The sequence below is a fragment of the Neltuma alba genome, unplaced genomic scaffold (genome assembly GCF_004799145.2).
Source record: "Neltuma alba isolate B1F8T4 unplaced genomic scaffold, ASM479914v2 tig00011850_pilon, whole genome shotgun sequence".
NCBI lineage: Eukaryota > Viridiplantae > Streptophyta > Magnoliopsida > Fabales > Fabaceae > Neltuma > Neltuma alba.
In genome coordinates, this window is record NW_021636455.1 from 752,803 (window position 1) to 776,243 (window position 23,441).

General features: G+C 36.8%; 4 protein-coding genes across 5 annotated transcripts; 3 read left to right on the forward strand and 1 right to left on the reverse strand.

The window, feature by feature from the left end:
• Window positions 1–1,194: 1,194 nt before the first annotated feature.
• On the forward strand, window positions 1,195–7,045 carry LOC114718528 (uncharacterized). Of its 2 annotated transcripts, none has more exons than XM_028903875.1 (5): window positions 1,195–1,374; window positions 1,637–1,828; window positions 2,005–2,214; window positions 2,719–5,151; window positions 6,106–7,045. In XM_028903875.1, exons 1-5 carry the CDS (start codon window positions 1,338–1,340, stop codon window positions 6,729–6,731), a joined length of 3,498 nt encoding a protein of 1,165 aa, XP_028759708.1. In that variant the 5' UTR covers window positions 1,195–1,337; the 3' UTR covers window positions 6,732–7,045. The 2 variants fall into 2 exon arrangements, with proteins under 2 accessions (XP_028759708.1, XP_028759707.1); XM_028903874.1 differs by having other exon boundaries at window positions 1,197–1,374; window positions 6,067–7,045.
• A 2,873-nt stretch (window positions 7,046–9,918) lies between these two features.
• LOC114718425 (pentatricopeptide repeat-containing protein At4g14190, chloroplastic) lies at window positions 9,919–12,066 on the forward strand. Its single transcript, XM_028903727.1, has 2 exons — window positions 9,919–10,416; window positions 10,640–12,066. Exons 1-2 carry the CDS (start codon window positions 10,045–10,047, stop codon window positions 11,804–11,806), a joined length of 1,539 nt encoding a protein of 512 aa, XP_028759560.1. The 5' UTR covers window positions 9,919–10,044; the 3' UTR covers window positions 11,807–12,066.
• Window positions 12,067–12,802: 736 nt separating this feature from the next.
• LOC114718557 (protein PRD1) lies at window positions 12,803–19,557 on the reverse strand. The gene is made up of 9 exons (XM_028903913.1): window positions 19,093–19,557; window positions 18,353–18,462; window positions 18,095–18,270; window positions 17,283–17,591; window positions 15,954–16,917; window positions 15,160–15,871; window positions 14,062–14,345; window positions 13,311–13,977; window positions 12,803–13,124 (listed from the first exon to the last, which is right to left on the reverse strand). The coding sequence occupies exons 1-9, from the start codon at window positions 19,555–19,557 to the stop codon at window positions 12,843–12,845; spliced, it is 3,969 nt and encodes a 1,322-aa protein (XP_028759746.1). The 3' UTR covers window positions 12,803–12,842.
• Window positions 19,558–21,573: 2,016 nt separating this feature from the next.
• Window positions 21,574–22,745, forward strand: LOC114718558 (uncharacterized). The gene is made up of 2 exons (XM_028903914.1): window positions 21,574–21,648; window positions 21,750–22,745. The coding sequence occupies exons 1-2, from the start codon at window positions 21,574–21,576 to the stop codon at window positions 22,743–22,745; spliced, it is 1,071 nt and encodes a 356-aa protein (XP_028759747.1).
• Window positions 22,746–23,441: the final 696 nt, after the last annotated feature.

Consider the following 23,441-nt stretch of genomic DNA (forward strand, 5'->3'; position numbering starts at 1 on the left):
TGTGTCGGCGACGCCTCTCGGATGGAATCCAAAGTCCAGACATGCCGGAGAACCCTGCAAACCAACAAACCCACCTGTTTTCTATTTTTTTTTAATTATTATTCCCTCATCTCTCAAGCAATCATCATCGCGAATTTGTTTAAATATTCTACTAATTTAAACGAATTAATATATTAATATATATAACCAAATCAAATTTATAATAAATGCTTTTCACAAATCACGATCATGATGACCTATATTGTCCTATTTCTCAGAGAAGGAAAAAATTACGCAGTCATCAATATTGCAAAGGATGGTACCCGTGATAACGTCTTTCCCTTTCAGCAACACTTTCTCCCTTAAATAGCCATCTTAACCGAAAATGAAAACAAGCAACTATCAGTTAGACACAGAGTCCTTCATACACATTAATACATATTATACTGCAAAGAAAAGTTCGGCACACAACATTAAAAGGTTATCAAAAAAAAAAAAAAAAGGGATGCTTTTCCAAAAGGAAGCATCCTGGCAAAGAAAAGTGACAATGGAAGTTTTCTTTTTAATTATTATTATCAGAGCCCTGGACATATTACGCTGAAATTTATTTATTTTTTTTTAAAAAATACGCCGTTCAATCAAATAAGTTCAAGTATTTATACTATCTGAACATTGGTTTAGACAGTTTTGGACTGAGATGTCAAATGAGTGAGGATCAGCATACCAAGGTGGGGCATATGCCGTTCCCAGGGAGTACAAAATGGTTGGAACTGGGAAGCTCACTGCGAAAGACAAAATATGTTACTCTCAATCTACTTGCAGTATTTTGGCAAGCCAGTTCAGCTTCAAGTCCTGGTCCAGCATTTACTTCATTGGCCCGTCATCATATCGAATGTCACAGTCTCGTGAGTTTAGCATTTGTGATGACAAGGGATCAAGCCTATCCAAAGCGGTGGAAAGGTTGTCACGGGCACCACGCACGTGCTTCGGAGAGCTTCTATCCTCTGTGCTTCCCTCCAACTGGCTTACCGTGCTCCCACTGCATGACATTTTCACCCTTCGTTATCTCACTGAAAACTGAAAAGACTGGAAGATGCTTGTGTCTTGTGAATAGTCAAGATTAAAGAAGAAAGCGCGGGGTAGGTTAATTGTGTTTGTTCTGGGCATGTGTACCGCTTCAGTGTACTATTCTACTCGCGCTGGTCTGGTCTCTCCCCGCTCTGGTGTCTCTTCCCTTGCCAGCAAGTCTGCTTCCTCCATCTGCTTCGTCGCAGCCTGCTCCACTCCCTCTCTCATAACTCATTCTTCCTCCGCCTGCAACTCCTTTAACCTGATCCATTCTTCTAGTCTTCTTGCTCATGGATAACCACGATCATAGACGAATTCCCACTCCAGGTGCTTTTAGCTCTTTCCCATTTATTTTAACGAGTTTTGAGTCTGCCTTGTTTTTCTCAATCTCGCTGTTTCTTTCTCTCTCTTATATCTTTCTGTTTTCTTTTATGGAGAAGTCTCTGTCTTTCTGGTTTTTTTTCTAAGGGAAAAGTCTCTGTCTTTCGCTTTTTCTTTCTTTTTTTTTTTTTTTTTAAAAACTTGTATCTGGGGTTTTTCATGAGTTTCTGGAATGGGAGATTTTGATGGTCCTTGGTTGATTTTGAAGGGCACGAGAGTCATGGAGTCCATTTATGTCACAAATGTGGATGGCCCTTCCCAAATCCGCATCCAAGTGCCAAACACCGGCGTGCTCACAAGAGGATCTGTGGAACTATTGAAGGTTACAAACTGTTCGACTCAGAGGGGCATCCCCATTCCAACGCTTCAGATGATTCTGACGATGATCACAAGACGCCAAGTCAGTCAAATAATATATTTTATATCTTTACTATGAAATACCTGTCACTGAACTCATTTTTGTTCTTTCCCTCTGGCAAAATAAATTAATCTTCCGTTAATATTTGTTTATTTTTTGTATCTTCTGCAGAAACAAGTTCACTGATATTTTGATGTGTGTGAAATTTGTTGTGTCAGGTCCAAAACCCGCCATGGAAATGAATAAAAATGAGAAGGGTGGTGGTGGGATCGGAGAAAAAATAAAGAGATCAGAAGATGAGGTGTTTTCAGATGCTGTTACAGACTTTTCAGATGGTGGATTAAGTTCGGATTCAACGATTCATGCAGAAAAGTTTAACAGGAACGATCCAAAACTTTCAGAGCTATCTGAAAATAAAACTTTTGATGGTAAGCTTCAATATTTGTTGGAATACTTGACTGATGTGCCTGCAATTTATTCCCCCCCCCCCCCCCCAAAAAAAAAAAAAAAACAGAGAAATCGTCCAAGTTATTTCTGATTTAGCTGATTTGATAGTCCAATTAAAACTTGATATCCGGTTTTCATAACTTCTCATTTTTATCAGGTTGCAGCTATTACCTGCAAGCAATTTTAGAATTAGCATTTTACTCACGTACTTCTGTGTTTCCTCTTAATATGGTAGTATTATGCTCTTAAATGACAGTGTTAAGTTGAGTGGGGACTATTTCATGTTAACTAAGATTCGTCATTGTTGGGGTATGCTGACTCTTTATTGTACGGAATTCTAAAACTGCTATAATTTATTTAAAAAATTCGTATGGCAAGGAATTCTTCCATACTTGTAGGTATTTCCTGACATGTTCTTTCATGTTCTCTTAAGCTAGATTTGTTTCTCCCATGTGGTACCATTTTACTAATAGTTGCTTTCACAGCTGCAAGTGGGAGCCAGTTAATTGTCGAGTCGAGCGAGGACCTCCAAATGCAAAACCCTGAAGCTTTGAAAAGTGAAGAGGTTGAGGCAGGAAAAACATCAGAGTTGCCAGGTCAACCATTGGGCTTTATTGTGGAGCCATCATCATTTTCTGATTCAGATTTGAAGACAGAGGCATCAACTGTTGTGCATAGTGATGATTCCTTAAGTGTTCCAAGTAACTCACATCACAACAAAGCTGAAGCCACGTCAGATGTAATTCCAGAAATGGGTAAACATGTGACAGATAGCTATTTGACTTCTGTTGCAGAGACTAATTCGAAAGGAATGGGCGAGATTGAATCAGACAGAGATGTGGTTGAGATTGCAAAATCTTCCAGTAATGTTGTAGATGAAATATGTGAGAAATCTTCTAAAATAGAGGTTAGTGATGAGGTAACTGCAAGCGGTGAAATGGCTGATGGAGCTGCTGCACTTGACCACAAATACAATGCCACTTTATCTTCTGTGGTGCCTCAAGACAATGTTCTTCCTTCTGATTCTGTTACTGACTCAAATGCTTCTACTAATGTTGTTCAGATGGAGTCGACTCATATGCTACAGTTTGCTTCCTCTAGTGATCCAGTCAATGCTTTTCAGGAAAAGAGAGAAGGAGGTATTAATGTCTTTACACTGTCTGATCCTGATTTAACTCATTCTCAGAGTGAGTTTGAAAATTGTAAGGGTCTGGATGGTGGAATGGTCGTACAAAGTACTTTAAGCGCACACTCATCTGAATCACTAAAGCATGGGGAGGATGACTTAAAGGAAATTTTGTCTGTGACTGAGGAGTGCCATTCCAATTCCAAATCAAACCAACTGACTGAAGAAAAAGAGGTTCTCTCTCCTGATATGCATGTTATGGATGATAGCATTAAGCAGGGTGGTATTAACAGCGAGCCCATGGTTGAAGTGACCGCCCAAGAGCATGCTGGAGTTTCTCCTGTCATGGACTTTGTTGATGGTGATCAAAGATTAATAGAAATGGGAGCCTCTGGGGATTCTATGAAGTCTGAGATTAGTAAGACTTATACTGTCGGCTCTTCTGAAGAACTGGGGTCTGATGATGTTGGTAAAAACTTACAGTTCAGAAATTTGTTGGAAGGTAGTGTTATTGCCCCATCTGATGATTTTGAAGATTTTAAAGATTGCGAGGAAGAAGTTTCACAAAAATCTTTCAACAATCTACACTCAACTGAAGCATTTAAAGTTAAGGAAGATGGCTTGAAGGATGCTATTAGTGAGGAAAATCATTCTGGTTTCAAGCCAAGCCAACTGAGTGAAGAAAGTGAGATTGTTTCTCCAGATGTGCATCTTTCAGATGATATCACCAAGCAGGAGCAGGCCTGCTCTGAGCCTCAGGTTGAAAATGCACTTGCTGAAGAACCAGCTGTAGTTTATCCACTCGCACTGACAGCTGAAAGTAAACAAGAATTAGATGAAGTTAGAGCATTTATGAATAATCCTGTGAACACTGAGAAGAATGAGAGCCATGCATCTGACTTCTCTGTAGAACAGAAGATCGATGACGCTAGTAAAACTTCACAAGAGAGAAGTTTTCCAGAACATGGTGTCCGGGCCTCATCTGAAGAGAATCTCAGAAATATATCAATTGACTCCTCACTGGGTCAAACTAGTGTAGTTAACAGAGATGGGACAAGCCACTGCGAGGAAAAGAGAAATTATTTAGATGGTGCAGTCTTAGACAGCAAATGCAAAGGAGGTGACGAGGAAAGTGATATTGGAATCAAGGTGGGAACTATTCAACCTAGTGACCTCCTCCTGCAGTTGGAAGGCAAGACATCAAGTGATTTATTTAAGAGTGATGAGACCAGTGAAACTGGTAAAACAGAGAAATTCGATAAAAATAATACTCAGGGTTTGGGAGACTCCCTTGTGGAAGATACCTTGTCACCCACTTCTGGCAGCACCCTTTTTGAATGCCGAATTGTTTCAGAAGATGTCATGTATGGGCGAGCAAAGAAACCAACAAGTGTGGACAGCACAGATATAGATGCAGTATTAGGTATTAAGGAAGGCTCCCAAGGAGATGAAATCATTAACAACAGCAAAGTACAGGAAGAATGTAATACAGTAAGTGGTACTTATTCTACTTCACCTCAAGCACAGGGTGCAGAGCCATCGAAGACTGTAGAAAAACATGCCAGGGAACTTCCCCCACATTCTCATTTGGATGCTGACCAGTCTGCTCAATCTGCTGTTGAAGATAATACAGCTGTTGAGCACAGTGGGGGAGCTTCTGGAACTAGTGTTGTGACTGCTTCTGATCGAAATGGTAATAGTTTGGCTAAATTTGGTTCATCTGTAATTGATGCTTCAGTTGACTCCAGTAGTCGCTGTGACAGTTTGGAAGGAAACTGGGGCTCTGTTTCAGGTATGTATGTTTGTTGCTTTACAATAGAATGCCTCCTGTACCTTAGAAACTTCATATTAAGCTAAAGGATGAAAAGTAGATAACTTTAATGGACTTTAGTTTTGATAGGAAACAAAACTCAAATATTATGATCGTAATTTTACCTAGCACATGCATAGTTTAGTTGTGTTAGTCATACTTTTGGTATAGAATTTTAAGCCTCATTTGGCGTTTCCTACCCTACTCCAGTGTATGTTGGGAGTAGAGGGAAACAAGTGATTAGTCACTGTATGATAAGTACTTTATCAGCATCTCATTTTGCATGACACTATTATTATTGATATATAATATCGGGATAATTAATCAAATGTTGCTGCAAATTATATTTTTGTTTAGAATAAGGTGGATCTATTGAGTACATAACACGCTTGTACAATTTCAATGCTTTATGAATTTTGTCTATTTTTTCTCGGCTTATCTTAATATCTTATATGTTGAATACTATCTTTGGTCTTTAATATAAGACTTTGTTTGACTTTTATTTTGGTCTTAAATATAAAATTCCAATCTACTTTGTCTCCCATATTTATGCATTTTTTCTTAAGATAATTTTTGTAATAATGGTAGTTCTAACCAATATGCTTGATTAGTACTACAAATAATTAACTTAACTTATTTCGTTAATTTCTTTAAATTAGTCAATTAGTTTTTATATTTAGGACCGGAGATAGTATTAAATATCTCTACTTCTTGGTTTAATCTGATGGCATATCAGAAGTTTCTTTATTCTAAGTTTGCTCTTAAAGTCTGTGGGGAAAATGGGAAAGATCTCATTTTTCCATCTCAACTTGCATTTTCTGTATAAAACTTAAATAATTCTTTGCACTTTTTGGGAGGATATGCAATTGATTTACTTTTTCATGATATGTCAATCAGTTCTCTCTGTCCAATCTGACGCACCGGCTGTTATGGAAGGTGAAACTTTGCCATCAGCAGAAGCAGGGAAATCCAACTCGAACAGTTCCAAAGCTGCAACTCAGGGAACCCTGTCTGAGAAACCAGATATGTTTGAACCACCATCTTTCATGACTTTGGTCCAGCATGATCACGCGGGTCCAAAAGCTGCTGATTCAGAAGGCCAGAAGGGACATAACCCACAACAACCAAATCCGTCGTCTTCTCAGGCTGCTTGGTTTCCCACCTTAACTCAAGTTGTTAATGATTCTCAAGGGAGAAAGAAGAATGAAGAGATTATAGCCAAGGTAACAAACTGGAGCACCAGTAAACAGAGCAGCACACCTTTGAAGAGCCTCCTTGGCGAGGCTGCCAATAGCAACAAGCCTAAGTCTCCAAAGTTGGAAGAAAATCCAGTGTCTTCTAAAAATGGTAAAGCTGCAACAGATAATGGCTCTGGATTGACAACTGTTAACAACATTCTTGGCCCCGAGTCCCCTGCTGCACAGGCTGTGAGAGACGAGGCTGGAAAAGAATGGAACTCCCCAGCAAGATATCCTGCAGGCATCAAGAGAGAAAAGAGGAAAGTCAAGAGCAGACCATACTGGGTACAGTTCGTATGCTGCTCTTCTGTTGATCCTCGGTGAATGTGAAATGGAAGATTGTTATAGTTGGAGAAATTATCCTTATTCTCTCCACTCGGATGATATGATCCAGCTTAGGAGTTCTGGTCACTCATGTGCTGTTTGTGGCATTATAGTTGGTTTTAAGTAAGGTTCACTTTAAATTTAAGGTACATATTTTGGTCCATGTATCTAGGTCTTCCTAGCCTCCTAGCTTGTATATTTGTGGATCCACAGTCATATTTTTCTGCTTCGGAACTTTAAAACATGTCATATCGTGGTTTGGTTCACTTTACCAGCTGCCTCAATTTGATGGTATGGATGATTCTGTTTTGCCCTTGGAATCTTTAATTGGAAAGTAAAAACAGTGAACTGCATTCATTTATTTTCTTGAGCGAGAATGAAAGATGAGAGCTATTTATAGCTAACTAAATTTCAAATGTTAGATGTTTAATAACACACATTTCGTTTAATGTATTCATTTTCTATATTTATACCAAGACGAAAGCTGATTACCACTCATGGGGATGTTGTTGGTTGTTCAGTTTCTTTTAGTACACTTAGGAGTGTTTGGATGAAAAGCAAATTTTTAAAAGTGTTTTTATAGTATACGAAATAAATATATGGAAGAGTATGTCTCGTTTTGTGAAAAAGTGTTTTTGAAAAATATTTTTATATAATCCCAAACATCCTTTTAGTAGAAGTTGGTTGTTTTATTGTCATGTCACAACTTGAATTTTTTTTCCCCCTTCTACTATCCAGAAACAGTACCATGGGAAAAGGACAAATTCTTAAAAAAAAAAAAAAGCCTGGTTGGTAAAAGAGACCAACCATGAAGAGGGGCATAAACATGTTAAACAGGACATCAGCTTTAACCCAAGTAAACAAGAGAGAGATCAAAGAAAAGCAAAGAGCGCAGGTTAAAGTTATAATAAGGTTGATTTTGTGCAGAGATGATAAGATCTCTATCGATCAATGATATCAATGGGTAGTTTATTGTCTCTGATTACCTGAAAGTAGCAGGTTCCGCACAAAGGGCTGGTAACCTTGTTCTGATCCAACCATGCATCCAAGCAATCTCTCTGAAATACGTAACGACAATTTCAAATCTCCCTGATCTTGTGTTCAAGCACACAGCAGCACACACCACTCCTTGCTGCAATTGCTATCCTTAGTCACGAGTTGATCTCTGCAAGAACTTGCTGCACTTTATAATGAGAAGCCTGAAGAAGCCTCTCTTTGATGAGTGATGTGAGAACATGATGTGGGACGAGAAGTGAAGGTAAATCATCCAATATCAGGACGTGGTGGCTTGTTGAAGTGGAGCGTTCAGAAGCAGAAGTAGGAGGAGGAACATTGTATGATGGAAAGCTTTCGGAAGCATGCAAGGAATTTGATACTCACAAAATCTGGAACCTTTAGCTTCGGCCAATGGAACCCCATGACGAATGGTTTTGAGGATACAAGAGAGAAATGCGAGAGATGTTGACACAATTAAGGAGCTTGAGATTAATGTCTACGTGGAGTTTAATGAGTAAAAAGCTAATAAAGTCAAGGGATGACCATTAAATATGCGAATTATTAATACATAACACTGCCTATTTGTATCAAGAAAAAGGAGAAGAAAGATTTCACTGTCCGGATAAACACTGGGGGGAAAATTATGATTAAAGAGATTAGATATTAAAAAATCGAGGTTAAAATTTTGCAAGGTTATCGTTATAATTATTTTTAAAAGTAAAATTATATCAAATTTGAAGGAACTTGATTTTTCTTTTGGTGATCATGTGTAACGCGCTCTTGAATAATATTACAATTTTTTTTAAAAAAGTAGGTGGTAAATTTTGTAAAATTTAATAATTATAATTGTAATTTGCAATGAGTTGTTTTAAGATTTGAAAGGTTTTATATATATATATATATATATATATTTTCTAAAGATGCTCTTCATGTTGGAGGTCCACAAGAAAGGGTCAAATTTTGGGGAGAAATAATGTGTTGGTCCCAATAAAATAGTTGATGATATGGTGATACAGGCCAGCTTAGCAGAAGGAGTTCATCATCTTTATAAGCATGAAACTGCACTATAATTAAAATATTAAGTTAGACACAATTTTTTTAAAGCTAATTTTTGAAAGAAATATGGGAAAATTAAAAAAAACGGTTAAATTTCAAAATTTCAAATTAATACTAATTATCATACTCGTAAAGAAAATAATTACACTAAAAAAATAACAATATATTTTTGTAGTAATTTGTAATATGAAATTTTAAAATTTAATACTCATTTTTTTTGGATTTTTTCAAGAAATATTATAAAAAGTGTATTTTATAAGATGTAATTGACAATTTTTTTTACCAGCAGCAATTGGGAATTAGTTCTATCTAGGAATATAATAAATTTAATAAAAGAAAATTCATACAATCGGAGTTTAATCCAATTAGAGGTGGTAATGCGGGCTGACGGTACGGATAAGGGCCAGCCCGCGGCGGTGTAGGCTAAAGTAGCCCGCACAAATGCCAGCCCGAGCCCGCCTACATATTCTTTTTTTTTAAATAAAAACTATTATTATTAATATAGGTTGAGTTTAATTTGAAATGTTAAAATTAGGCTTTGAATCTTAAATTTGAGTAGTGAGTTATGATAAAATAAAGTGAAGATTAATTTATAATTTAAGAATATATTTTTAAAAACTAATATTTTTTTATAAATAATTAATTTAACTATTTTTTTATTCAAAGTAGTTTAGTTTTCTTATCCAAATTAATTAAGTAGATATTTTATGTATAAATGTATAAGTATCACATGTTTATTTAATTTTATAAAGGCTTTTATAGTGACACAACAAATAAATGTAAAATAAAAGATGGACGATAATCTTCGTATAACTACATACAAAATCACAAATATATAAAGTGTTTAATTACTTATGCTATGATATGAAAGAAGCAATGTTTAATTGTTCATGTGGAATTTGAGGATCAAAGTATTTTAACTATATTAGGAATTATATGAAAAATTTAAAAAAAAAAAAAGGGCCCGTGGGCTTGCCCTTGACAGAGCGGGCTCAAAATGATATGGGCTGGAATAGCCTGCACCTTGACAGGCTGGCATATTGCCAACCCGAGCCCTTTTTATTTGGCGGGCTGGACCCGCGCGCCCATATTACCAGCTCTAAATCCAATTGCTGTTCATAGTGGTTCGATTGGATTTGGGAAATTAGGCAGTGTGCGGGACGCGACTGGATAGAGTCAAAGAAGTATCTTCTCTGATCAAACCTACGAGGGCGCCAAGGCCAAGGAGGAGGAATGAGAGGGAGCGAACTTACTAACTATAATGGCGAATCTGGTGAGTCCGGTTCCCATACGCCATCTCCGCTTCAAGTGCGGCGCAATAGCGAAGCCTTGCAACCCCCTCTTCCTTAAACCCTTTCCCGGATTCCGTTCTCTCCTCACTCGAATTCGCCTGTCCCCTGTTCGTATCTCGCGAACTGATACATTTTCACAAAGGGCTTCCCTACAGCACAAAACCCTTCTTGTTGAGACTTACCATGAGCATCGCATCCTCAAATCCTTACTGCGAAAGCTTCAGCAGCAAGATTCAAGCCCCCTCCGCATACTCGAAGAAGATGGAGATTGGTCTAAAGACCAGTTCTGGGCCGTCGTCAGGTTTCTTAAACATGCCTCCAGATCCAAAGAAATCCTTCAGGTTCTCTCTCCTTTGAACTTGCTCTCTGTTATGACGCCGATAGGTCTTAGTTGTATTAAAAGCTAAGATGGTTACCTTTAATTCACATCGTGGTACTGCTATTCTATCAGAAATTGAAAGATTAGGATGAAATTCTTGTGCGGCCTTTCGATTAAACTGGGAAAATGAAGAGGTTATCTTTCTTTCTTTCTTTTCTCTTGTTGACTACTGAGTATTTGAATAGGTATTTGATATGTGGAAGAAAATTGAGGAATGTCGGATTAATGAACTCAACTATAACAAAATAATACGTGTGTTGGCTGAAGAAGGCATGATGGTTGAGGCTGTGGCTGCACTGCAGGAGATGAAAACACATGGTCTCAAACCTTCTTCAGGTGCGTACAATTCAATAATTCACGGTTTCTCCATGGAAGGCAAATTTAGTGACGCTTTGTTTTTTCTAAGTGAGATGAAAGTATCCAATGTATTGCCGGACACTGAAACCTATGATAGTTTAATTCAAGGCTATGGGAAATTTAAGATGTATGATGAGATGGGCTTGTGCGTGAAAAAGATGGAGTGGGATGGATGTTCTCTTGGTCAGACAACATATAACATACTTATAAGAGAATTTTCAAAAGGTGGACTACTTCAGAGGGTGGAATCAGTATATCAAAGAATGCTTTCCAAAAAAATGCTTTTGCATTCTTCTACTTTGGTTGCAATGCTTGAGGCTTATGCCAGATTTGGGATAGTTACAAAGATGGAAAAAATTTATCGGAAGCTTATGAACTCAGAAACCCCTTTAAAGGATGATTTAATAAGAAAAATTGCAGAAGTTTATATTGAGAACTATATGTATTCTAGATTAGAAGATTTGGGGCTTGATTTACTTTCGACTTTTGGTGGGACTGAACTTGTTTGGTGTCTGCGCCTTCTTTCTTACGCTTGTCTTTTGAGTCGAAAAGGCATGGATATCATTGTTGGAGAAATGCAAGGAGCCAAAGTTCAATGGAATGTTACACTCGCTAATATTACCATGCTGGCTTATGTGAAGATGAATGATTTCACGCACTTGAGAATTTTTCTTTCTCAATTGTCAGCCCTTCGAGTGAAGCCTGACATAGTCACTATTGGAATTATTTTTGATGCAACTAGAATGGGCTTTGATGGCAGTAGAACTTTGGAAAGATGGAGAAGGATGGGCTATCTTCATAGAGTTGTAGAAATGGAAACAGATTCTTTGGTCCTTGCTGCGTTTGGTAAAGGTCATTTTCTCAAGACCTGTGAAGAAGTGTACTCTTCTCTGCGACCAGAGGACAGAGAAAGAAAAACATGGACTTATGATCGCCTCGTTGATTTAGTATCTAAACATATTGAAGGTAGTATGAGCCGTAGGACAACCAAATAAGTTATCATCTTTTAATTTTTACACGACATTGAAGAGTGAATATTTATAACGTGAGTACTTCCCACTATTTGATGACGAACAAAAATTTAAATGATGTAATGGTAGAGTGAAGAAAACCCAGCAGTCTACTAGTTTAGGGACCTAGGAAAGTTTCTTTTAATGAGCTGAGAATTCTCGGTATATGAGGTAATGAAGGAAATATCAAGCGTTGCTTTTGCACATCTGTTTGAACAGTGATAGTTCATTTTTCTCTTAATTCAGTCTTCTTACATGTAATTTGTCAAATTCAAATCCGTATAATTGATTAGGAAAGGCGGACACCTTTTGGCGTCTTACCCGTGAACCAACCTAATCAACAAATTATGAAACACAATCTGAATATTCCAGTTTAACCTTTTATAATATAGTTCGTAATTCTCACTTCAAAAATATTTAGGTCATTAGATTTTTTTTCTTTTTGGCCATTTGTCAACTATATATAGCAACACACGACAAATCATCATATGGGAATGTTAGTACACTATTTTCGGTTTTTAATATAAAAGCTAATTTGGTTTTAATTTAGTTTTAAATATAAGATTTTAATTTACTTTGTCTTTTATATTTATTTATTTTTTCAAAATAATCCTTATAATAATTACATATATTAAAGGTTTAATAAAACAATATATAGTTAAATTAATACATAATTAGTAAAAATGTTTTAAAAAAACAATATCTAATTATTATACATAATTCAAGAAATTGTCTTAATCTATTCAGATTAATTAATTAATTATTATATTAAAAATTAGAGATAGTATTTTGAATGAGTTTGGGCAAAAAAAAATAAAAGTACAATGCCATTGTTAGAGAAGCCAAGACAAGAAAAGAATCCGACGGGGCAGTTCAAAATTTATAAGTGTTGTTTTTCATATACATACGTACACACACACACAGAGACACATATATATATCCTTTTCACCTCAATGTTAAGCATATCCTAGACCATTGCTTGTTTGCGTTTTTGAGCGATATACATGCACCTCCTTTAAAATTAAGTAAAATTATGAAGCCCTTCACTGTTATCTACATTGAGCAACCGGCTCCTATTATCATCCACAATTAATGTCCTAAAAAAAAGCTCAATTTCTTCTACGAGTTTGTTATTACCCAAATGAAATCCCCAAGAACCCGTGTCTAGACACATTTCTGATGACATTAACTCAATTAAATATCCACAAACTTCTTCCGTGCCATATGTCGCTGCGCGCGCCTTTCCTGGTTCAAGTGGCAGACCATCTTGACCATCATTAACGGACAAACGCTTTCTGCATGCCTGCAAATATCATAAATAACATAACCACGGGATTTATATATCGTAATAAATGTGCTCGCTGGCCCATATGCCCAGCATTTTTTCCTTTCTAGAATGACCGTTTATTATTAATAAGATGTCAAATTCCAAAGTACCCCACGTATCAACACATTGATTTGATGATGCGATAGGGCTGGAAGAGGGTACCTGGAGAACTTGATTTATGGTCGCAATGTGATCCGAATTCAAGAAGTCAGATTTGAGTAGTTCTCGGAATAAAACCACCATCTCCCTGCTCAAGTTACTAGCACCAAGGTTCTTTAGCACGCCGGATATGCACGAGTCACTGAATATAGATCTCATCCACTCAGGAATTTCACGCAATTTCAGCAATGCAATAGCGACAAGTACGGCAGGCCTTTGACTGTTAATGAATGATTGAGATGTCAAACAAGGAGTTGCCAATGATACTGTCATCTCTTCCACAATAAACCTACACCAACCGCTCTTTTTAAATGGTACTTTTTCCTTTGCCTGCTCTTCCCATTCCATAATCATTGACAGGCAAAGGGCACAATTTGTAGCTACTCTCATGTCATTGTAAGAAACTAGGCCTTCCAGAGTACTCCTTATAGACATGAGATACCCAGTCGAACATATTAACTCTTCGTGTTTACTGTTTATCTGGTCCGATATTCTGGCAAACAACTCTAACAGGCTATAGGAAGCAACTATCTTGACCACCAGAGAACCAAAATGTAAAAGTCTGCACAGGTCATGGCAACGAATGCTAATGAAGGCGAGAGACTCTGTTGGATTCGTTGCAACAAGGAAGTTCTGCCAATCCACGACTCGCGCTAGGGTAGCATGCAAACTAGAATAACAGAATATTTAGCTTTAATGACTTCAATTTGTATCGATATAACTACTGAAGAAAATGCTGAAGGAAACATCATACCTTCTAAGAGCGAAGTAATTAAGTAAAAGAACAGATGCTAGAGTTTCACCGCCGCTTGTTTCCTCATCATAGTCAAGTAAAGCAGGTCCCTTTGAAGAAGCTGCGCGGACAACGGTGTCCACCAAAGAAACCATAGAAGTATTAAAAAGAATGAACTTCGAAGCTTCTTCAAGTGCTTTGTTATTAGTAGAGTGATGCAAAATCAAGGAAAGAATTCCAAGTACAAAGAGACTTTCACTTGTTAAGATACCACCAGTTTCTATTGGAGAACAGTACTCTGTCACCTGCAAAAGTGGTAACGTACTATTAACAAATCACTGACAAAAATCCCATCTTCTCAAATAACTTGAGAGTTTTGGAGCAGTTGGTGGTTACAAAACTATCGTCGGGGAGGTCAAGATTTTATTCCGGCTTATCTGACTTCAATTCGGTCCTTACATTTTCAGCGGTCAGTTTATTCCTGATATTTTAAATCGGGATACATAACTCAGCTTCATATTATTTTTTGCAATCTCTCACCTATATTCATAATGAAAACATTAATTTTTCGCGCTTTTCCAAACATGAGGATGCACATCAGTTATGTTTTGCCATTGACGAACCATTTTCCTAATTTCTGAAAGCAAAAACTAATACCCTTAGGATGTTCTCAAAAAGGATCGCAAGATGAGAAAATTGGGCCAAATGACGCCCAAACAAATAGAACTTGTTAAAGTACAATATTCGATAAAAGAGCATTAGTAGAAGGACCATATAATCAAATTGCACAGGGATAACTTATGGCATCTTGCTGAGGGGTTCCTGACTCCTGAGTACATCAAATCCAAATCAGATGAGAGGGAAAACAAATAGAGACTGAATTGGCTCTCAACTAATAATTGATTGTGCGCATTGAACGCTACAGTAAATTAAGGGGACCAAACTAGGCATTGTACTATTCAAAACTGGAAGCCATCTGTTTACCACACCGTCCTAGCCACTACGGTCAGATTGACAAGTCAAGCGACTGAAGTCAACGCTTCGACCAAAATAATGCCAAGACATTTTGTTTTTTCAAAAGTGCATGTGATGTGTGCGATTAGAAGTTTAGCTACTCACCTTCATGGTCACAGCAACCCAACACTGATCGGCAGAAATTGTTTCAGAGTGCGCTGAACCCAAAATGTTGAAAACCAGAACCAAGACAGACATAAAAATTGCCAACGAGAAGGTACGACTAGAATAACAAAGCGTCCTGATTGCTGTCCCTAATCCATGCAAACAGAGTTGATCAGAAGCAGCGGGACAGGCGCGAACAATAGTTGTTAGAAGATTTAGAACAGAAATTATGTCATGTTCAGGGCGTTCTTCCTCAAAGAGTTGGGCCAATAAGCATAAAAAGAGTCTTGCTCCACAGTTGTCCCCTGAGGATACTAACTCAGCTAGTATCTGTACGTCTACAGTTTGATTATGAGCTCCATAGATCATTGCGTCAGTCTCTTCTGAGCTATACCTTCTGCAGAATTTCAAAATCTCAAGACACAATGATTTGAGCAAATTCTCTTGCTGAAACAACCACTTCAACGATACTGAGTGAATTCTTGCGGAAAGTAAGTCCCATCCACCTTCATTTATGAGTTGGAATAGAATTCCTTGAGCTTCTCGACTGTAGGGAACGGGGCAGCTCATCCTGCCGAGGCCCCTGAACAAACTGTACAGATTTACCAGTCGAATCACTGTCAAATCATCAGTAGTTCCGTCCAAAACATCACTCCTATTAACAAGAACATATTGTTCAAGAGATGTTAACACCAACTTCTCATCCGCTAGTCTGGCAATTCAAACATAAAAGCGGTTAGGCATAAGAAAAATGTGCTAATTAACAGTCAACCAGAGAAAGGAGGCTTAACTACCTTTCATCATATAATGAACTGGTGTATAAAATCAACAAAACAGCAGATTGGCAAGATGCTAATTCTGAACTCTTAGTACTCCTTTGACCAAGTAGATACAGTAAATCGATAGGATCAGAAGGCAAATGTAAAGCAGCATCTCTAATTGTGTGCCCAGAATCATCACCTAGAAGAACATCCACAAGAGAGCTGAGTACTAAATATATTCTGTATTTCATCTTATGTGCTGGAAACAAGCCCAGGCATCCATATGAGAAGCTGAACCAACACAATGACATCATGGTGTCCGCAAATTCCGAGGCATTGGCATTTGCGTGAAGAAGCAATATAGAATGAAAAGTTTCCAGCAATCCCAGGACTGTTTCCTCTTCCATTTCGTTAACATCTGTTAAAAGCCAAGGAAGTAAATGTGTTTTGCATATATCTAGAATACAGCTTCTAAGTTTCAGTTTATTTGAGTTGGAGGAGTTTCCTTCTTGACTGTATGCATATGCCTCTTTAAGTAGGTACAACAAGTGCAAAATTTGTTCGGTATTCCTTTCAGGTACGTAAAGGCAAGTTACAGTGGCATGTTTTGTTGCTTCTTCAATTGGTTTTGACAAATCAAGAACTCCTTGACCAGACGGGGATCTTATGAGAGCTACGAAAACTGAGCACGCCATTATAAATGTCTCAGGGAGCACTCCCATCTCCCCATCAGAATGTTTTTTAAGCATCCTCGTCAAGACAAGAACTAGTTCCTCCAATTGAGAAGATGACACTGTTCCAGGGCACTCGGAAACGCATTTGAAGATGAGTTTCAGCGTCTCAAATTGAACTGCGTGAAATGGAACCTCAGCTATGTATTGTAGTACTGGAATGAGAGTTGAAAATCCAACAATAAGCCTTAGCTTAAAGACTTCCTCTGCAGTTGATAATAGATCTAGCACTTGCAGACAAGTCTTGACCGTTGGATCCTTATATTCTGTTCATAATAAGAGAAAATTTAGCCCCTGACAGTATGCAAAAAAAAAAGCCAAATTTTCACGATTTGGAAAGAATTTATAAAGAGACTTAATTAGTAAATGCAATGCCTAAGTTTAACATTTCAAACTTTTAAGAGCAATATACGAAGAAAGCTAACTAGAATAGTGGTGACTTCTCCAGATATGAGACCACAAAAATCAACCAATCATCGATGAATGCAAACAGAGAAGCCTACGTTTTCGATTTGTGATATGCCTAAGTTATGATGCTAATAAATAGGCAAAGCAAAGCTATATCAACATCTTGTCACTGGGAAATGAATAGAACAAGTGGGTTCCACAAGTTTTCGGAGATTGTTCTTACCGGACAATCTTAATATTTCAAAAACATAATCTGCAATATTTTCTTCCACCAAAACTTGAATATGTTCGCCTGAAGTGGCTACTGAAGACAAATAATGAAACAGTAAATCTAGCGTGTTGATTTGGACTTGACTGTTCGACGAAAGCAGTGGACCTTTGATGGCTTCGGCAAACAGAGCACAAAGAGATGACCTCTTGCTTCCATTCTCTGTTTCTAAGGAATTACCTCCTGCAGAGAAATTCATGCTGCTAGTATCATATGCACAGGCTTCTGTGAACAAATGTCTTCGAGCCAGCACAGTCAAAAGTGCTAATAAAAAATAGATCAAACTGTTAGTCAGGAGGGAGGAAACAAGACAGTCAAAAGTGCTAAAAATAATCGAAGCCAGTCTGCCGGGAGAAAGAGTGCGGTTAGGATTGTTATCTATGGCTTTTAGATTCAGAGAGGTTATAAGATATTTAGCATTTTCAGATCAATGAACCAGGTGCTTAGCAAATGGGCTGTAAAGGGTTACTGCTATCTATTACGGGAGAGGCGGCGTCACATTGACCATTCAATGAATAGTTGAATTATTATGGCGCTAAAGTGGCCAACAGAGGTAATACTATCGACGTGCTGGACGTAGGGCTATCAAATCAATTTTGTACTATGAGACGAATGAGAAATTTATTTTGAGAAAAACCTCAAATCCACATCTTACTAGTTACTGCCCATCCAAATAGGCTTCCAAAGTAGTATAGCGAGCCACCAAGAATGAAATTACAAGTAGTCAAGTACACAACAAAGAGAAGCAAGAGAAATCGACAACAGACCAACACAATTCAAGCGGACGTCATCATTTTGAGTCTTCGTGAGGGCATCTCCTAACAAGTACAAGAGCTTAGGACAAAAGGAAATTAAAGCATCAATTCCATCGCCCTCTGCGGTTGTAGTCTGAAGAATGGATAATTTATAAAGGACAAAAAGGATTTCCCCGCGGATGTCCTCGCTGCACTGATAAAGCAGAAGGCTTATAATGTATAGAATAAATAAGAGGCAACAAAAAGTTAACAGCACTGAATATCTTTTACCAAGGCAATTGAAGGCCTGCTACAAGATTGGAGATGAGGCTATGCGTATCTTTGATGTGAGCATAGGGATCATCCTTCTGACAATCCAGAAGAACCCCTAGGCAGTGGAGCTGTACATTTAAAACAATAAAACAGTCCATAAATATTGTTTACGTAGTCTCAAATTAATTAGCAAAGGAAAAATTGTTTTATTTCTGCAATGAGCAGATAATCTTGTTATAAATATATTTATATTCAATGAGCTCTTTTAAACCTTACTCTCTATCGAATCGTGTTTAGATTATAGATTGTTGTCAGCTATGAATTCATCAACAGACTTTTTAAATAATAAATAACCAAACAAAGAGGCACGCATGAGTGAGAGACCAATCGTATCAGGAAATTCGCAGCAGAGTTTAAATTAAACATCTCTCCCTTGAAATCGAACTATTCGATAATGGACACAGCAGCTATACCACAGTCCAATGTTGGAAATATCACATATTGGAACGTCATGTTAGCTTGACAACAACCGGATCAGATGAGAATTCACGGTCATGTAAGTTTTGTAACTTGCTAAAAACTACTTTGATAATTATTTATCGTCTTCTATCCCCTTGAATAATGCATGAAAAATTCAGTGATTAACCGCAGTAATTCTCACGGAGAAGCCAATTCCTATAGCTTCTGGCGACGATGGCGGGACTAAAACAAAGATGAAAAATAAAGTGAACGAGAAAAAGAAGAAATTAAGGAATTACCATATGTAGTTGGCGGCAACTCCAAGCCAAGGAACCAGTAGAGAGGCGATCGGAAACCCTAGAGAGGAAATCACCGTGAAGAGAGGGATGGTCGGCCGAAGACAGGGAAAGAATGAGCTGGATGAGGTGGGAACCAATGGGTTCATCGTCGAAAGAGGAAAGGGCATTAACGAGAGGAGAGGTAAGGAAGTGCGGGTGAAAGGTGAGGAGGGAGTGAAGGAAGAGAGGTTGGGAGAGAGCACGAGAGAGCTGAGAGAGAGCGTAGGAGACATGGATGGTAGGAGAGAGACGATCGGAAAGGAGGTTGGAGAAGCAGAGGAGGCAGATGGAGCCGCCTTGTTGGGTGCGGAGGTTGAAGGAAGATCGGTGACCTTGAGAGCATGAAGATGATGAAATGGAGAAGCCATCGTCGTCGAGGTCAGGATCCAGATCCAGGTCCTGCGAATTCCTGGAGTTCAAGTACATGCTTTTCTATTTTCTCAAGCGCGCGCAAGAGAGAGAGGGCGAGTGAGCAGAATTTCGTATTTTTGAACGATTGGCGCCACGCACAGCGTGAAAACAAGGATATGTCGTGAGAAAAGACGAAAAGTTACGTAATAATCTTTAAAATTCCGTTACGCCCCTTAAACATGCTCCTCAACTGGGCTCTAGTCTAGGCCTTTTCTGAAGGCTCTGGCTATGTAAGTTTCTATTCTTAGCATAATATTAGTGCCGTTATGGCGTCGAATAGTAATTTGAGAGATTAGTTTCTAATTATTCAGATGAAAAGATATTTTGAGTAACTAAAAAAATATTTACTAAAAAAAATATTGCTTTTAGTCATTAATATAAAAACTAGTTAACTAATTTAAATAGATTTAAAAAAATTAGTTAATTTAGTTATTTGTAATAAATAAGTGTTATCTTTCTTAAAATATTCTTATTAATCAAGTGTATTGATTAAAACTATCATTATTACAAGGACTAACTTGAAAAAATAAATAAATATGAGAGATAAAGTGAATTAGAATCTTATATTTAGGATCAAAATAAAAGTCAAATAAAATTTTATATTAAGGAGGTAGTATATTTTAACTTCTCAAAAAACAATAATGTGTACAGTTCTCAAATTATGAATAAATTGCTTCATTTTTCAAACCACATACTTTTTATGGGGAAGTAGGTTCACTTTTTGATATCTGTAAAGTTAATTTAAGTTGTATCATTCTTAAAATTCAATAAAAATAATGATCATTTACTAAATTCGAAAAAAATTAATTGAAGGTTTTAAATTTAAAGATTTTAAACTTTGATTCGATTTATAAACCTTTTTTTGTTATGAAGAGAGACATAATAAATTTAGAAATAAATAAAGAAAAAGACAGAAGTGACTTCAAAGTACATTGGAAATAAAATCTTCCGGATAAAAAACTAATAGTGCTACAATTTAGGAAACTTCACAAAAAGACATCAATCAAACGCTAAATTTTGGATTTCGTCCAATCAAAAGCCTGAATCTTGGGGCTGAAGTCTGAAGAGATAAAAAAAGTATCACTAATTCTTAGATTCAATGAAAGTTATGTAAGTAGATTATATCTCGTTAATCTATAATACTAATAAATTGTTTTAACTGATCTTCTTGATCTATTTAATTCCAGCAAATAGTTATCTATTTGCTGTCTTAAACTATTTTCATAAATTGAAACAGAAAAGATTTTAAAATGTCGATAATAAAAAGATATAAAAAGTTTTGACAGATGTCAACAAAAATATAGTACTGAATTTCATTTTTAAAAAAAAACTAAATTTCATAGTTAAAGAATTATAATTCTGATTATTTATCTGTAAAATTTTAAATTTAATTAAAATCGAGTTTCTATTTTTGTTTTTGGAAATATGTTCAATTTAAATAATGAAAATGGTAAATGTATATCTTATCTACTATTTAAATTTTAATATTCTGATAATCATAATCTAAGAAAGTATCCTTATGGGATATTTACGGCCAAAAAAATCGTTACCAAGTAGTAATTTTTTGAGTGAGAAGATTATCAAGTTAAACAGTCCAGGCCTATAAAAATATGACGAACTCTGACTTCCAAGACACAGGTTTCTGAGTTCTAACTTTGTTGGGACTGGTATCTTTCATTAAACGTTTTCTCTTGCATCGCTCTGAATTTTTAAGGTGAGTTATATTACTTATTCATAACTCTTAAGAAACACAACTGATCATATACTGATTTATATATAGAGTGCTTTTAAATTAGTGCATTTTGATTTTTAAAAAACTAAGCATTATATTTTCCCGATCGAAGCCATCTTTTATTTGGAGAAAACCGGTGAAGGACTGCTAATTTTTATTTTGAACCAGTATCTGCAAGCAGAGTGATTCATCAATATTACTGAACAAGTTTTCTCTTATACATCTGATTTTGATCATCATCTTCCCTTCCTTTCCAAAACTCTGTTAACTTTGATTATATCTCTATTGATTCAGTAGCCATGGATATGCCCGGTGATATGGTGCTTGAGATCTTCTCATGGTTACCTGCAAAATCTATCTACAAGTTCAAAAGCGTCAACAAGTTCTGCAACACTATATCTTCAGAGGACACTTATTTTACTCAGAAGCAATCCCGGAATGCCTTAAAAGGGATGACTCATGTTTCTTTCTACAGCCAAACTGGGTTCAAAGATATGGTGCAGAGACTGAGTTCCATCACCTAGACTCAAAGAACCCAGTCTCTGGTGTATCCCATCAATTCTCACAATTTCTGGAATCCTACCCAGCCTGCAGAATTGTTGCTTCAAGTAAGGGCTTGATTCTTGGTCGTAGTAATACAGAGCTGTTCATCTGCAATCCAGTGACACAATCATGGCTTCTCATTCCCACCCCAGACCATCTGAAAGAAAACCCAGATGCTGATCTTAAAATTGCATTACAATGTGACGTTGAAGACTCAAATGATTTCATGTTACTTCTGTTTGAGAATCAAGATGAGTGGGCTTCTCAATATTACAACTTGAAATTCTACTCTATAGAGGAGGGTAAGTGGAAGCCAATTGGAGCAAGCTTCTTCGGTGGTGGGAGACCTCTGAGATTTGACATGCACGTGTATCATAGAAAAGCCTTCCACTTTATATCAGATTGTTTTGCTTCTCTCAGCAAGCAGAGCCCATATTTCAGGCCATATGTAATGGCTTATAATCTTGAGGATGGAAGTTCAAGAATGCTTAGGGTGCCTCGAGAAGCTAGGATTGGCTCTCATGACTTGACCTGCCAGATGGGTATTTATAAATGGGGGAAACCAACAAGTTTGGATGAGTCCATTTGTTTGGCGAGATTAAGGAAGAATGTTTTTACCATCTGGGTTTTAAGTGATTATGAGATAGGCAAATGGAGAAGGATCTTGAAAATAAGGGTGAAGGCAATGGGTATAAAAGAAGAAGACCCTGTTATTGTAACAGGATTCTTTGTTATGAATGGGGATCAATTGATTTTCACTACAGAGAAGAAGATTTATAGATATGGATTGAGGCAAGAAAATTATATGAAGCTTGAGGAAATTTATGAACATGGATTTGGACGTGATGCAACAAGTTTCACTGCTTATTCAGATACACTTCGTCCTTGCGGAAACGATGCTGCAGCATTGCCGTTGTTGCAACAATAACAATCTTTGTTTTAATGTCACATTGTTTTGTTTAGATATACAGATGCAGTGGAAACTTGAAACTCGTGGTTTTCTTCTCGTATGAAGAATTCTTGACTTAATAATATCATCTCTTATGTTTAATTTTGGTTTCTTTTAGTTTTTGTGCTATTATTAATACGATGTTTTAACACAATAATATATATTTTGTGAATCTACTCTGCGCCAATGATACTGATAAAGTCTAGAAGGAAGGTTAATAAAATAAAGAACTTCTAAATATACCTCTTTCTAAAAAGAGCTGCCTTTTTTGTGTTTTTTTGACCAGCAGAAAGAGCTGCCTTTTTATGCATTCCTGTTTAAATCTTTAAATATTTAAACCAATAATGATTGGTTTTGTAACTATGCTTCTTCTTTTGAATCGGAGTCACATCAAACTTATTCCACCCGTCACTTGATACTTACCGCCAACAGATCGTAGTTTCTTGGACCTCAAGTAATTTTTTAAAATCTTAAAGCTTATATAGTATTGTTTTAACTGAACTCTTAAATTTGATCCATTTATTTCTAGTGAATACTCTTAACAAAAAATTAATGGCAAAATCACGCATAATTGTTCCGCAAGCAAGCTTATTCTTTTTAATAAGTAACTAGTATATAATTATTTTTAAAATATTAAGCAAACACGGTAAAAATAAAGATAGAAATATAATGGTA

Excerpts from the sequence above, each read along its gene's own strand:
- LOC114718558 (XM_028903914.1), top strand. The coding sequence starts at position 21,574 with ATGGATATGCCCGGTGATATGGTGCTTGAGATCTTCTCATGGTTACCT. Across the intron at positions 21,649-21,749 it reads CTATCTACAAGTTCAAAAGC|CCAAACTGGGTTCAAAGATA; the intron begins GTCAACAAGTTC and ends TTCTTTCTACAG.
- LOC114718425 (XM_028903727.1), top strand. The coding sequence starts at position 10,045 with ATGGCGAATCTGGTGAGTCCGGTTCCCATACGCCATCTCCGCTTCAAG. Across the intron at positions 10,417-10,639 it reads GATCCAAAGAAATCCTTCAG|GTATTTGATATGTGGAAGAA; the intron begins GTTCTCTCTCCT and ends GTATTTGAATAG.
- LOC114718528 (XM_028903874.1), top strand. The coding sequence starts at position 1,338 with ATGGATAACCACGATCATAGACGAATTCCCACTCCAG. Across the intron at positions 2,215-2,718 it reads TGAAAATAAAACTTTTGATG|CTGCAAGTGGGAGCCAGTTA; the intron begins GTAAGCTTCAAT and ends TTGCTTTCACAG. Across the intron at positions 5,152-6,066 it reads AAACTGGGGCTCTGTTTCAG|TTCTCTCTGTCCAATCTGAC; the intron begins GTATGTATGTTT and ends TATGTCAATCAG.
- LOC114718557 (XM_028903913.1), bottom strand. The coding sequence starts at position 19,557 with ATGTACTTGAACTCCAGGAATTCGCAGGACCTGGATCTGGATCCTGAC. Across the intron at positions 13,978-14,061 it reads AATTACTTCGCTCTTAGAAG|TTTGCATGCTACCCTAGCGC; the intron begins GTATGATGTTTC and ends CTGTTATTCTAG. Across the intron at positions 13,125-13,310 it reads CCATAAATCAAGTTCTCCAG|GCATGCAGAAAGCGTTTGTC; the intron begins GTACCCTCTTCC and ends TGATATTTGCAG.